At 43.3% G+C, this 12,618-nt stretch overlaps 1 protein-coding gene across 4 annotated transcripts in view; it reads right to left on the bottom strand.

Annotated features, from left to right (window-relative positions):
• The window catches only part of anapc2 (anaphase promoting complex subunit 2), an 80,568-nt gene that overhangs the window by 44,255 nt on the left and 23,695 nt on the right, over positions 1 to 12,618 (bottom strand). For all 4 annotated transcript variants that reach the window (XR_011588032.1, XR_011588031.1, XM_070862964.1 and 1 more), the window contains exons 3-4: positions 10,658 to 10,790; positions 406 to 583 (exon numbers count right to left, since the gene is read on the bottom strand). Coding sequence is in view for 2 of the 4 variants with exons in the window: in XM_070862964.1 (XP_070719065.1) it covers positions 406 to 583; positions 10,658 to 10,790 (311 nt within the window). In the remaining 2 variants the exon portion in view is untranslated. The remainder of the gene's footprint in view (positions 1 to 405; positions 584 to 10,657; positions 10,791 to 12,618) is intronic.

Below are 12,618 nucleotides of genomic sequence, written 5' to 3' on the forward strand. Positions count from 1 at the left end.
TCAGCCCCAATATGGTTACATTTCATAAAGGCTGACATATATTTTGAGAAAAACTGCACAATGTTACTTCAGTTAGAACATTGTTGGTAGCTGAATCCCAACAGTTGTTCCCATTTCCACACATCAGGCTCCAGGGATGGGCTAGAGATCTAAGAGAAGGGGGAATTCAAAGAAATTGGAGATCCACCAATTTCCAGCTGTATAATAACTGGAAGAGGTACCTGTACTTCCATGTTAGCAGCATAAAGCTGGGAACTGCCTCTCTGATATGCTACCAAAGTCAGGAATAACCCAGTATAAATCTAGATGCAAACTAAAAACACTGGAACTACTGAATATCCGAAAGTGAGGAAAAGTGTCACACTTCCTCTCATTATCCATGAAGATGTGATTGCATTCACTTACCACGAATAATGCTGAAGAGTTCCTCGATCCTCATATTAGCATACACCTGATAAAGAAAAAACTGCAGATGTATTCGCCAGCGCTGTAGTGTGCTGCTTGTCTGAGGAGAAGCTGATTTCGTGCTGGCCTTCTGCAGGAACACTATGCTCAACCAACAAATGACCTTTGATTCCAACCACTGAACAGAAAGAGAGAACACTTCAGCTATTGGTTCAAGATATTCACTCCTTCCATAATGATCTGCCCTCTTTAAGTCACTCCATTACCACTCCCCATTTAACAACTTCAGAATGCAGGTAGAAAACCTAAATCCAGACATAGGAACATAGGAACAGGAGTAGGTCATTCAGTCCCTAGAATCTGTTCTGTCATTAAATGAGATCATGGCTGATCTGCATCCTAACTCCATCCACTCGCCTTGACTCCATATCCCTTTAGACCCTTGGTTAGCAAAAATCTATCAAGCTCAGATCTAAAGTGATTAAACTCTGCAGTATCTCCAAATTTGCGGATGATACTAAGTTGGGTGGCAGTGTGAGCTGCGAGGAGGATGCTATTAGGCTGCAGAGTGACTTGGATAGGTTAGGTGAGTGGGCAAATGCATGGCAGATGAAGTATAATGTGGATAAATGTGAGGTTATCCACTTTGGTGGTAAAAACAGAGAGACAGACTATTATCTGAATGGTGACAGATTAGGAAAAGGGAAGGTGCAACGAGACCTGGGTGTCATGGTACATCAGTCATTGAAGGTTAGCATGCAGGTACAGCAGGCGGTTAAGAAAGCAAATGGCATGTTGGCCTTCATAGCGAGGGGATTTGAATACAGGGGCAGGGAGGTGTTGCTACAGTTGTAGAGGGCCTTGGTGAGGCCACACCTGGAGTATTGTGTACAGTTTTGGTCTCCTAACTTGAGGAAGGACATTCTTGCTATTGAGGGAGTGCAGCGAAGGTTCACCAGACTGATTCCCGGGATGGCGGGACTGACCTATCAAGAAAGATTGGATCAACTGGGCTTGTATTCACTGGAGTTCAGAAGAATGAGAGGGGACCTCATAGAAACGTTTAAAATTCTGACGGGTTTAGACAGGTTAGATGCAGAAAGAATGTTCCCAATGTTGGGGAAGTCCAGAACCAGGGGTCACAGTCTGAGGATAAGGGGTAAGCCATTTAGGACCGAGATGAGGAGAAACTTCTTCACCCAGAGAGTGGTGAACCTGTGGAATTCTCTACCACAGAAAGTAGTTGAGGCCAATTCACTAAATATATTCAAAAGGGAGTTAGATGAAGTCCTTACTACTCGGGGGATCAAGGGTTATGGCGAGAAAGCAGGAAGGGGGTACTGAAGTTTCATGTTCAGCCATGAACTCATTGAATGGCGGTGCAGGCTAGAAGGGCTGAATGGCCTGCGCCTGCACCTAGTTTCTATGTTTCTATGTAATTGAGCAAGAATCTACGGCTTTTTGTGGGAGAGAATTCCATACTTCTACCACCCTTTGTGTGAAGAAGTGTTTCCTAACTTCTCGCCTGAATGGCCTGGCTCTGATTTGAAGATTGTGTCCCCTTGTCTTAGGCTCTCCCACCAGAGGAAAAGGTTTCTCTCTAACTTTCCTATTAATTCCTTTCAAAATCCGAAACAAAATCCTAAAATCCTCAATCAAATCACCCTTAACCTTCTATATTCAAGGGAGTACAAGCCTAGCTCTCCTCATAATTTAACCCTTGGAGCCCAGGTAGCATTCTGGTGAATCTGTCTGCACTCCTTTTATGCTCATCTGTAACCAACTGTTACTAAGCATTAAAGACTGGGCCAGAGTACCACAGCTTCAAATCTTCCTTCACTCCCTGTGGGGGGAAAACACCCAGTCTCCCCACAGTGCTGTCCTCTATGCCACAACCAGAATCCTGGAAAAACTTCGGGCTCAAGAAAGAGCCCATTTCATTCACAAACCCACAGGTATTCTAGGCCAAAAAAGATATACCTGTAGCAAAGATATCTTAGATTTACAGTATGCTGTATTTCTCTAAATTAGGTCCATGGAACCAAAGTTGAAATGCTAATAATTTCAGTCGAGACAGATAATTTTTTTTTGCGTCCATTAACATTATTACTTAACGTCACACCTTTCGGTATTGTTGAGTATTGTCTCGGATTCTGCGTCACCAGTCACTCCCAGAAGTGGACCTCATGTCCTCTACATTACTGAATGCATCTTTTATTGCCCAATATCTAGTTAAGCAACAGCATGACCCAGGGTTCGTTATAGAGAACCTTTACTCCATGTGTCGGGTACTGAAATATCCTATGTGCTTTCACCTCTCTTTACAGAGGGTGGACTGAAAGGCACTGTATTGAGAGGGCCACAGCCTCAAAGCAATCACTGGTTTATTTTGCATTAAACACATGAATGTAGAGTGCACAGCTAAAAACAATCAATCATCTTTAGTTATGGAAACTATTAAGGGTGCAGTTACTATCTCCATAAATGTTGGGTCATCTCACTAACTAAGCTAGTTGGTTCATACACTTTAAAATGCAAGCAATTTCCTGTTGCTACTAACAGCTCACTCTTTGTCTGGGGGGAGGAGAGAGAGAGATAAAAGAGAGACACAGACATCTCTGTCTCCTGCGTTAAGTCTATGAGACAGGGTTTTAGTCTGCCAAGTTGTCAATCAAGGTTACTACCATCGATGTGAGGACGAAGCACCTCACCCTCTCCTTTCATAGAAACATAGAAAATAGGTGCAGGAGTAGGCCATTCGGCCCTTCGAGCCTGCACCACCATTCAATAAGATCATGGCTGATCATTCACCTGTGTACCCTTTCCTGCTTTCTCTCCATACCCTTTGATCCCTTTAGCCGTAAGGGCCAGATCTAACTCCCTCTTGAATATATCCAATGAACTGGCATCAACAGCTCTCTGCAGTAGGGAATTCCAAAGGTTAACAACTCTCTGAGTGAAGATGTTTCTCCTCATCTCATTCCTAAATGGCTTACCCCTTATCCTTAGACTATGTCTCCTGGTTCTGGACTTCCCCAACATCGGGAACATTTTTCCCGCATCTAACCTGTCCAGTCCTGTCAGAATTTCATATGTTTCTATGAGATCCCCTCTCATCCATCTAAACTCTCCTCATATGTCAGTCCAGCCATCCCGGGAATCAGTCTGGTGAACCTTCGCTGCACTCTCGCAATAGCAAGAACGTCCTTCCTCAGATTAGGAGACCAAAACTGAACACAATATTCCAGGTGAGGCCTCACTAAGGCCCTGTACAACGGTAGTAAGATCTCACTGCTCCAATACTCAAATCCCCTAGCTATGAAGGTCAACATACCATTTGCCTTCTTCACCACCTGCTGTACCTGCATGCCAACTTTCAACGACTGATGTACCATGACACCCAGGTCTCGTTGCACCTCCCCTTTTCGTAATCTGCCACCATTCAGATAATATTCTGCCTTTGTGTTTTTGCCTCCAAAGTGGATAACCTCACATTTATCCACATTATACTGCATCTGTCACGCGTTTGCCCACTCACCTAACCTGTCCAAGTCACCCTGCAGCCTCTCAACATCCTACTCACAGCTCATACCGCCACCCAGCTTAGTGTCATCTGCAAACTTGGAGATATTACACTCAATTCCCTCATCCAAATCATTAATGTATATTGTAAATAGCTGGGGTCCCAGCACTAAGTCCTGCGGCACCCCACTAGACACTGTCTGCCATTCTGAAAAGGACCCGTTTATCCCGACTCTCTGCTTCCTGTCTGCCAACCAATTCTCTATCCACGTCAGTACATTACCCCAAATACCATGTGCTTTAATTTTGCACACCAATCTCTTGTGTGGGACCTTGTCAAAAGCCTTTTGAAAGTCCAAATACACCACATCCACTGGTTCTCCCTTGTCCACTCTACTAGTTACATCCTCAAAAAATTCTAGAAGATTTGTCAAGCAGGATTTCCCTTTCATAAATACATGCTGACTTGGACCGATCCCATCACTGCTTTCCAAATGTGCTGCTATTTCACCTTTAATAATTGATTCTAACATTTTCCCCACTATTGATGTCAGGCTAACCGATCTATAATTACCCGTTTTCTCTCTCCCTCCTTTCTTAAAAAGTGGTGTTACATTAGCAACCCTCCAGTCCATAGGAACCGATCCAGAGTCGATAAGACTGTTGGAAAATGATTACCAATGCATCCACTATTTCTAGGGCTACTTCCTTAAGTACTCTGGGATGCAGACTATCAGGCCCCGGGAATTTATCGGTCTTCAATCCCATCAATTTCCCTAACACAATTTCCTGCCTAATAAGGATTTTCTTCGGTTCCTCCTTCTCACTAGTCCCTCAGTCCCCTTATATATCTGGAAGGTTATTTGTTTCTTCCTTCGTGAAGACAGAACCAAATTATTTGTTCAACTGGTCCGCCATTTCTTTGTTCCCCATTATAAATTCACCTGAATCTGACTGCAAGGGACCTACGTTTGTTTTCACTAATCTTTTTCTCTTCACATATCTATAGAAGCTTTTGCAGTCAGTTTTTATGTTCCTAGCAAGCTTCCTCTCATACTCTATTTTCCTCCTCCTAATTAAACCCTTTGTCCTCCTCTGCTTATTACAAAATTCTCCCAGTCCTCAGGTTTGCTTCCCTATGAGAATGGACCAACACTTAGACCCTCAGGTGTCACAAAAGAGCCACCGTCTCACGATGACATGAAATGCCTGACATTGTATTGACTCCACATTTGCTTACTAATTAAAACAAAATCACTATGATAACCAGCCTGGTTTTAGGCTGCTAGCTTATTGCTGAGAGAAAATATATACTCGATTTAACTTTAAAGAAATGTTACACATTTTTAAAAAATCAACTCAAGCAACAGAAGCAAAATTCAATTCATTTCACCAATTATTGAAGAATGTAAAATAGCAAAATATATTTAATCTTCTCCATTTACTCTGAAAGAGTTAGGGTACAGACAGAAACAAATATGCAATCACATTGACTGATATTTGATCAAGGTTAAAGCAGAACGACTCAGCATATAAATTGCCGACCATTTACACACACTCAGGAGCAGAAAAAGTGAGAGGGCAGAACGTTGTAGGTACTGAACACGTAACATTCAGTTTGTCAACTATTTATAAAAAATGTTTTTGCTCAGCTGCAACCACCGACATATTTAAAAATCTCAATCAGGCTACAGAAAAATATACACCTGCAGAATTTCTGTTTGCCCAATAGGGAGTGCATAAGGGATGGTTTTCTCGACCAATATGTCGAGGAACCAACTAGGGGGGAGGCCATCTTAGACTGGGTGATGTGTAATGACAGAGGATTAATTAGCAATCTCGTTGTGCGAGGCCCCTTGGGGAAGAGTGATCATAATATGGTGGAATTCTACATTAGGATGGAGAATGAAACAGTTAATTTAGAGACTATGGTCCAGAACTTAAAGAAGGGTAACTTTGAAGGTATGAGGCGTGAATTGGCTAGGATAGATTGGCAAATGATACTTAAGGGGTTTGACAGTGGATGGGCAATGGCAGACATTTAGAGACCGCATGGCTGAACTACAACAATTGTACATCCCTTTCTGCCATAAAAATAAAAAAGGGAAGATGGCTCAAGCTATCAAGGGAAATCAGGGATAGTATTAAAGCCAAGGAAGTGACATACAAATTGGACAAAATAGCAGCAAACCCAGGGACTGGGAGAAATTTAGAACTCAGCAGAGGAGGACAAAGGGCTTGATTAGGGCAGGGAAGAGTACGAGAAAAAGCTTGCAGGGAACATTAAAATGGACTGCAACAGCTTCTATAGATGTGTATAGAGAAAAAGTTTAGTAAAGATAAACGTAGGTCCACTGCAGTCAGAATCAGGGGAAGTCATAACTGGGAACAAAGAAATGGCAGACCAATTGAACAAGTACTTTGATTCGGTATTCACTAAGGAGGACACAAACAACCTTCCGGATATAAAAGAGGTCAGAGGGTCTAGTAAGAAGGAGGAACTGAGGCAAATACTTATTAGTTGGGAAATTGTGTTGGGGAAATTGATGGGATTGAAGGCCGATAAATCCCCAGGGCCTGATGGTCTGCATCCCAGAGTACTTAAGGAGGTGGCCTTGGAAATAGCGGATACATTGACAGTCATTTTCCAACATTCCATAGACTCTGGATCAGTTCCTATGGAGTGGAGGGTAGCCAATGTAACCCCACTTTTTAAAAAGGGCGGGGGAGAGAAAACAGGGAATTATAGACCGGTCAGCCTGACATCGGTAGTGGGTAAAATGATGGAATCAATTATTAAGGATGTCATAGCAGCGCATTTGGAAAGAGGTGACATTAAAGGTCCAAGTTAGCATGGATTTGTGAAAGGGAAATCATGCTTGACAAATCTGAAATTTTTTGAGGATGTTTCCAGTAGAGTGGACAAGGGGGAACCAGTTGATGTGGTGTATTGACTTTCAGAAGGCTTTCGACAAGGCCCCACACAAGAGATTAATGTGCAAAGTTAAAGCACATGGGATTGGGGGTAGTGTGCTGACGTGGATTGAGAACTGGTTGGCAGACAGGAAGCAAAGAGTAGGAGTAAATGGGGACTTTTCAGAATGGCAGGCAGTGACTAGTGGGGTACTGCAAGGTTCTGTGCTGGGGCCCCAGCTGTTTACATTGTACATTAATGATTTAGACGAGGGGATTAAATGTAGTGTCTCCAAATTTGCGGATGACACTAAGTTGGGTGGCAGTGTGAGATGCGAGGAGGATGCTATGAGGCTGCAGAGTGACTTGGATAGGCTAGATGAGTGGGCAAATGCATGGCAGATGGTATAATGTGGATAAATGTGAGATTATCCACTTTGGTGGTAAAAACAGAGAGACAGACTATTATCTGAATGGTGACAGATTAGGAAAAGGGGAGGTGCAACGAGACCTGGGTGTCATGGTAGATCAGTCATTGAAGGTTAGCATGCAGGTACAGCAGGCGGTTAAGAAAGCAAATGGCATGTTGGCCTTCATAGCGAGGGGATTTGAGTACAGGGGCAGGGAGGTGTTACTACAGTTGTACAGGGCCTTGGTGAGGCCACACCTGGAGTATTGTGTACAGTTTTCTAACTTGAGGAAGGACATTCTTGCTATTGAGGGAGTGCAGCAAAGGTTCACCAGACTGATTCCCGGGATGGCGGGACTGACATATCAAGAAAGACTGGATCAACTGGGCTTGTATTCACCGGAGTTCAGAAGAATGAGAGGGGATCTCATAGAAACATATAAAATTCTGACGGGTTTCGACAGATTAGATGCAGGAAGAATGTTCCCAATGTTGGGGAGGTCCAGAACCAGGGGTCACAGTCTAAGGATAAGGGGTAAGCCATTAAGGACCGAGATGAGGAGAAACTTCTTTACCCAGAGAGTGTGAAAGTGGAATTCTCTACCACAGAAAGTTGTTGAGGCCTATTCACTAAATATATTCAAAAAGGAGTTAGATGTAGTCCTTACTACAAGGGAGATTAAGGGGTATGGCGAGAAAGCAGAAATGGGGTACTGAAGTTGCATGTTCAGCCATGAACTCATTGAATGGCGGTGCAGGCTCGAAGGGCCGAATGGCCTACTCCTGCACCTATTTTCTATGTTTCTTTGTTTCTATCCAGAGGGACATAATCTCACTTACTTAAGGCCAGGGAGATTAGGCGCAGGTTGGTTGAGGGGCTTCACGTTACGTAGGAAGTACTGTTAATCAGCAGTTAACTAACACGATACAATGGTAAGATCCCCATTGTTTGTCCCAGTCGAACGGGTTCTCGAAAAGGACAAGCGATCTGCTCTGCTAGATTACTGCCCAAGTGGTGATGATAAAAACTTTCCCCCAATATGTTTCTGATATGAAGTTAGGCCACAAAGGGTAAATTTCCAGAATTTTAGCATACTTTTCTGACTTGATAGCAAAAAAGCCTGGGGCCTCTGAAACCAAAGCTGGCTAAGAGTTTGATGCGTAGTCCTGAAGAGAAATGTGTTAAGCATTAAAGCTGTTATACCTAATCCATTTGAGACAATGGGGGGGTGGGGGGAGGGGAGGGCAGTAGTTAGCACATTCCAACATCTCCTCGAGATAAGTAGCACCTGTAATGCTGGATTGGTTTCATTCATTGAACAGAGGAGGTGGCCTCGCTGGGCAGACAATGTGGTTGCCATGGGACCCACAGCAATTGGGGAGGTGATAGTTTTGATTGGCAGATCAATGAGCCAATCCTTGACACAGGAAGCTGGGTAGGGACAACAATTAAGCAGTTAGCTCTGTCTCCGGAGAAATAGACATTCTGAAGCAAGTTTGAATTTGGAAACAGTCAGAGAGGCAGAGAACTTTCTCGTTAAGTCAGTGCTAGTAATAGATAAGTAAAATATGGTAAGTCCATGTCAAGAACAAAGTTTGCATTTTTCTAAATGTATTCATTCACGTGATGTGGGTGTCGCTGGCAAGGCCAGCATTTATTGCCCATCCCCAATTGCCTTCAAGGAGGTGGCGGTGCGCTGCCTTCTTGAACCGCTGCAGTCCGTGTGGTGAAAGTACTCCTACAGTGCTGTTAGAGAGGGAATTCCAAGATTTTGACCCAGTGACAATGAAGGAGCGGCGAAATACTTCCAAGTCAGGATGGTGTGTGACTTGGAAGGGAACTTGGGGGATAACTTGTAACATGGTTTTTGATGTAAGGAGCCACGGTAAATCGGTAAAACTCAGTGTGAAAATTATATTCTGTTCAATCATGTATTATATGTAAAATGGTTTACAATTGGTTTCGTCTCACTAGTGTTCATCGGTCTGCCTTTCGGAAGAGAGGAAAAATGCTCATGAGGCAGGCGCGAGGTCACAGAACCCAGCACACACAATGTTATAGCCCTTGGGTCACACTATCATATCATCATCACAGGCGGGCCCTCGAATGAGGATGGCTTGCTTCCACATGAGTTCAGATGTTTCAATGAAGGGCACGATGTTCCAGTCCTGAACTCCAATTGAAGGGGTGGAAGATGCATTAGCTACTGTCCAATAACTATCACAGCTATTAGACAGCAAAAGTACATTCCTGATCACAGGGAACACGGGGTCTGCTCACAGAAGTGACAGGTGATGCTGATCCCAGGAGAAGATCTAATGCTTACCTTAAATTTGTATCGGATACATATCTGCCTTCAGCACATTGGAAGGATCTGCATAAGGCAGCCTGTGTTGTGCCAGCCACCTTGATATTGTAAATGTCCATGTCCAGTGCTTACTTAAAACCAAATCTTTATGTGACAGGTTTTGGCAAAGAGGCATGTCCATCATGAGACCGACTTCCTTTCCAGGATACTCAGTGACGTCAGTGTAGGCTGGAGCTCTCCCTCCATGCAGCTTTTTCCCCCCTTTCGCCATGAATCCATGTCATCGCGTGGTCCTGGATCTCATACATGGGTTAAAGGAGTTCGGAACCATGAAGGAGATCTGTTTAAACTCATGTTTTATATGCCACAGCCTTGAGCTAGATTGGGACTTTGCTGTCATTAAAGAGCAAAGGGCTCTTCACCTTTCCCAGCTCAATCTGAAGAACTGTGTCCAGGTATGTGAATGAGGATTCTCAAAGTATTAGAGGCCTGCAATACAGCTGCTCTGACACTAGATGCCCCCAGATAACTACAGAAACAAATGAGGAGAAAAGTAATGCAGCAATAAATATGTAAAATACTGGAAATATACAAAGGGCTATCAGCAAATGAAAGAGGAGGATAGCTTAATATTTCAAACTGATCCGTTTATCAGAACTGGTACACCATTCCGACAACAGATTGCACCTGAAACATGAACTACCATTCGTTCAGACGTTGACTTACCTGCAAGCTTCCAGCATTTTGTATTTTGCAGATTTCTAGCTTTCAGATGCCCTTTGTACCTATACCGGTGATGTGCCGTACTCCACAGTTCACTGTATGTGACCAGAGTCTGCACCATACTGCACCATAAACAGTAGTCAGGTGTAAATCTTTCATTTCTGTGGTTTGATCATTCAGGCCAAGACAAAGGAACTACGTACAGATCTAAATATATCGATACATTGGCCAATATCGTCTTCATCCACAAAACCAACTATCTGGAAGGTCCACTAACTCAAACCATCTGTTATCACTTTGCTAACCACAAAGAGAGTCTCATTATTCAGTGGGTAAAGAAATAAAGAAGCTTAGCTACCAATTCTGGCTCGCTTACCTCCTCAAGCTGGGAGAGAAAGGAGTTCTCATACTCTCCACGACACAACCTGCCCACGTGCTCCTCTATCATCTTATGCAGGATGGTAGTGATGGCGTCCACACTGATTCGTTCTAATAAGTTCAGTGAGTGCCTGCCAACAGCCAATAAACAGCATTAAGTTTAACAAAGCTGGTGTTAATGAGAATAATTTGTGTGCCCAAGGAAGACTTGTGACGACCTGAGCTTTTATATGTACTTATGCAGATCCGATCAGAGCAGTCACTGTATGAGGGTACATACTGATAGACGTGCTGTTTATTTTATGCAGGATCAAGAAACTTCAATATCAACGATAAACTTACATTACAGTGAAACTTAGCGATTATTCAACCATTTTATTATCTGCCAGGGAAGAGGGGCCCAATTGATGATGGATAATTGATTTCCCAGCATCGATTCCCACTCTCACTATCCGAAGGAGAACAAGATCAGCTGGAATTGCACCCTCTGATCTAGCCACTGATTGTCTTTTCAAAACAAGTCTTAGACCTGCCTGCCGGACTGCAAAAAGCAACTAAAGATAATGATCCAAATGTCCCCTCAGCGATATAGGTGAGCAATCCAGGTAGCATCAATTTATCGTCAGCAATCCAGTCAGCAACTGTTGGTGAGGCGACTGTTGCAGATACTACTGACAATATCAACAGAGTACCTGTCTGTTTAAATGTACCGGTTATGGTGAACAGAGCACGTGTTGAACAGAACACTGGGTGTAGGAACAAACGACATAGATAGAACAAAGAATGAGGTTCTACTGAGAGAGTTTGAGCAGAAAGGGTCAAAATTAAAACGCAGAACATCAAAGGTAATAATCTCTGGATTGTTACCTGGGCCACGCACAAATTGGCATAGGGACAAAAGTTAAATGCGTGGCTCAAAGAATGGTGTGGGAGGAAGGGGTTTCAATTCATGGGCAAAGAGGGAGCTGTTCTGTTAGGACAAGCTCCACTTAAACCGGGCTGGGATCATCGAATAAATACGGCTGTAGATAAGGGGGCGGGGGACAGGGTCAGGTGAAGGGAAATTTAGAAATCTAAAGAGAAAAGTCAAGGTAATGGAGCAGTGTAGCGATTTGGGTCAAGATAAGCAGAGTGTGACAGGAAGGGACAGAGAATTTCATGGTAACAGTGCATTAGTGAATAAGGTGAAAGCAGGGAATAATGGTGAAAAGATAAAAATTAAAGACTCTTTCTCTGAATGCACAAAGCATTCGTAAAAAGATAGATGAATTAGTGGCACAAATAGCGATAAATGGCTTTGATCTAATAGCCATTACAGAGATGTGGTTGACAAGTGACTAAGGTTGGGAACTAAATATTCCAGGGTACTTAACATTTCAAAAAGACATGCAGAATGAACAAAAAAGGGGGTAGCCCTGACATAAGGACAATAGTGAGAAAGGATCTTGGCTCGGAAGATCAGGAAGTAGAATCAGTATGGGTGGAGATAAGAAATAACAAGGGGCAGAAAGTAGTTTATAGGCCCCTAAACAGTAGCTATATAAAATAGAAACATAGAAAATAGGAGCTGTAGTAGGCCATTCAGCCCTTCGAGTCTGCACCGCCATTCAATATGATCATGGCTGACCCTCTATCTCAACACCATATTCCCACTTTTTCCCCATACCCCTTGATGTCTTTTGTTTCTAGAAATCTATCTATCTCCCTCTTAAATATATTCAGTGACTTGGCCTCCACAGCCTTCTGTGGTAGAGAATTCCACAGGTTCACCACCCTCTGAATGAAAACATTTTTCCTCATCTCAGTCCTAAATTTCCTACCCCGTATCCTGAGATTGTGCCCCCGTGTTCTAGACTTCCCAGCCAGGGAAAACATCCTCCCCGCATCCAGTCTGTCCAGCCCCGTCAGAATTTTATATGTTTCAATGAGATCCCCTCTCATTCTTCTAAACTCTTGTGA

This window comes from Pristiophorus japonicus, chromosome 20, assembly GCF_044704955.1.
Source record: "Pristiophorus japonicus isolate sPriJap1 chromosome 20, sPriJap1.hap1, whole genome shotgun sequence".
NCBI classification, from domain to species: Eukaryota; Metazoa; Chordata; class Chondrichthyes; family Pristiophoridae; genus Pristiophorus; species Pristiophorus japonicus.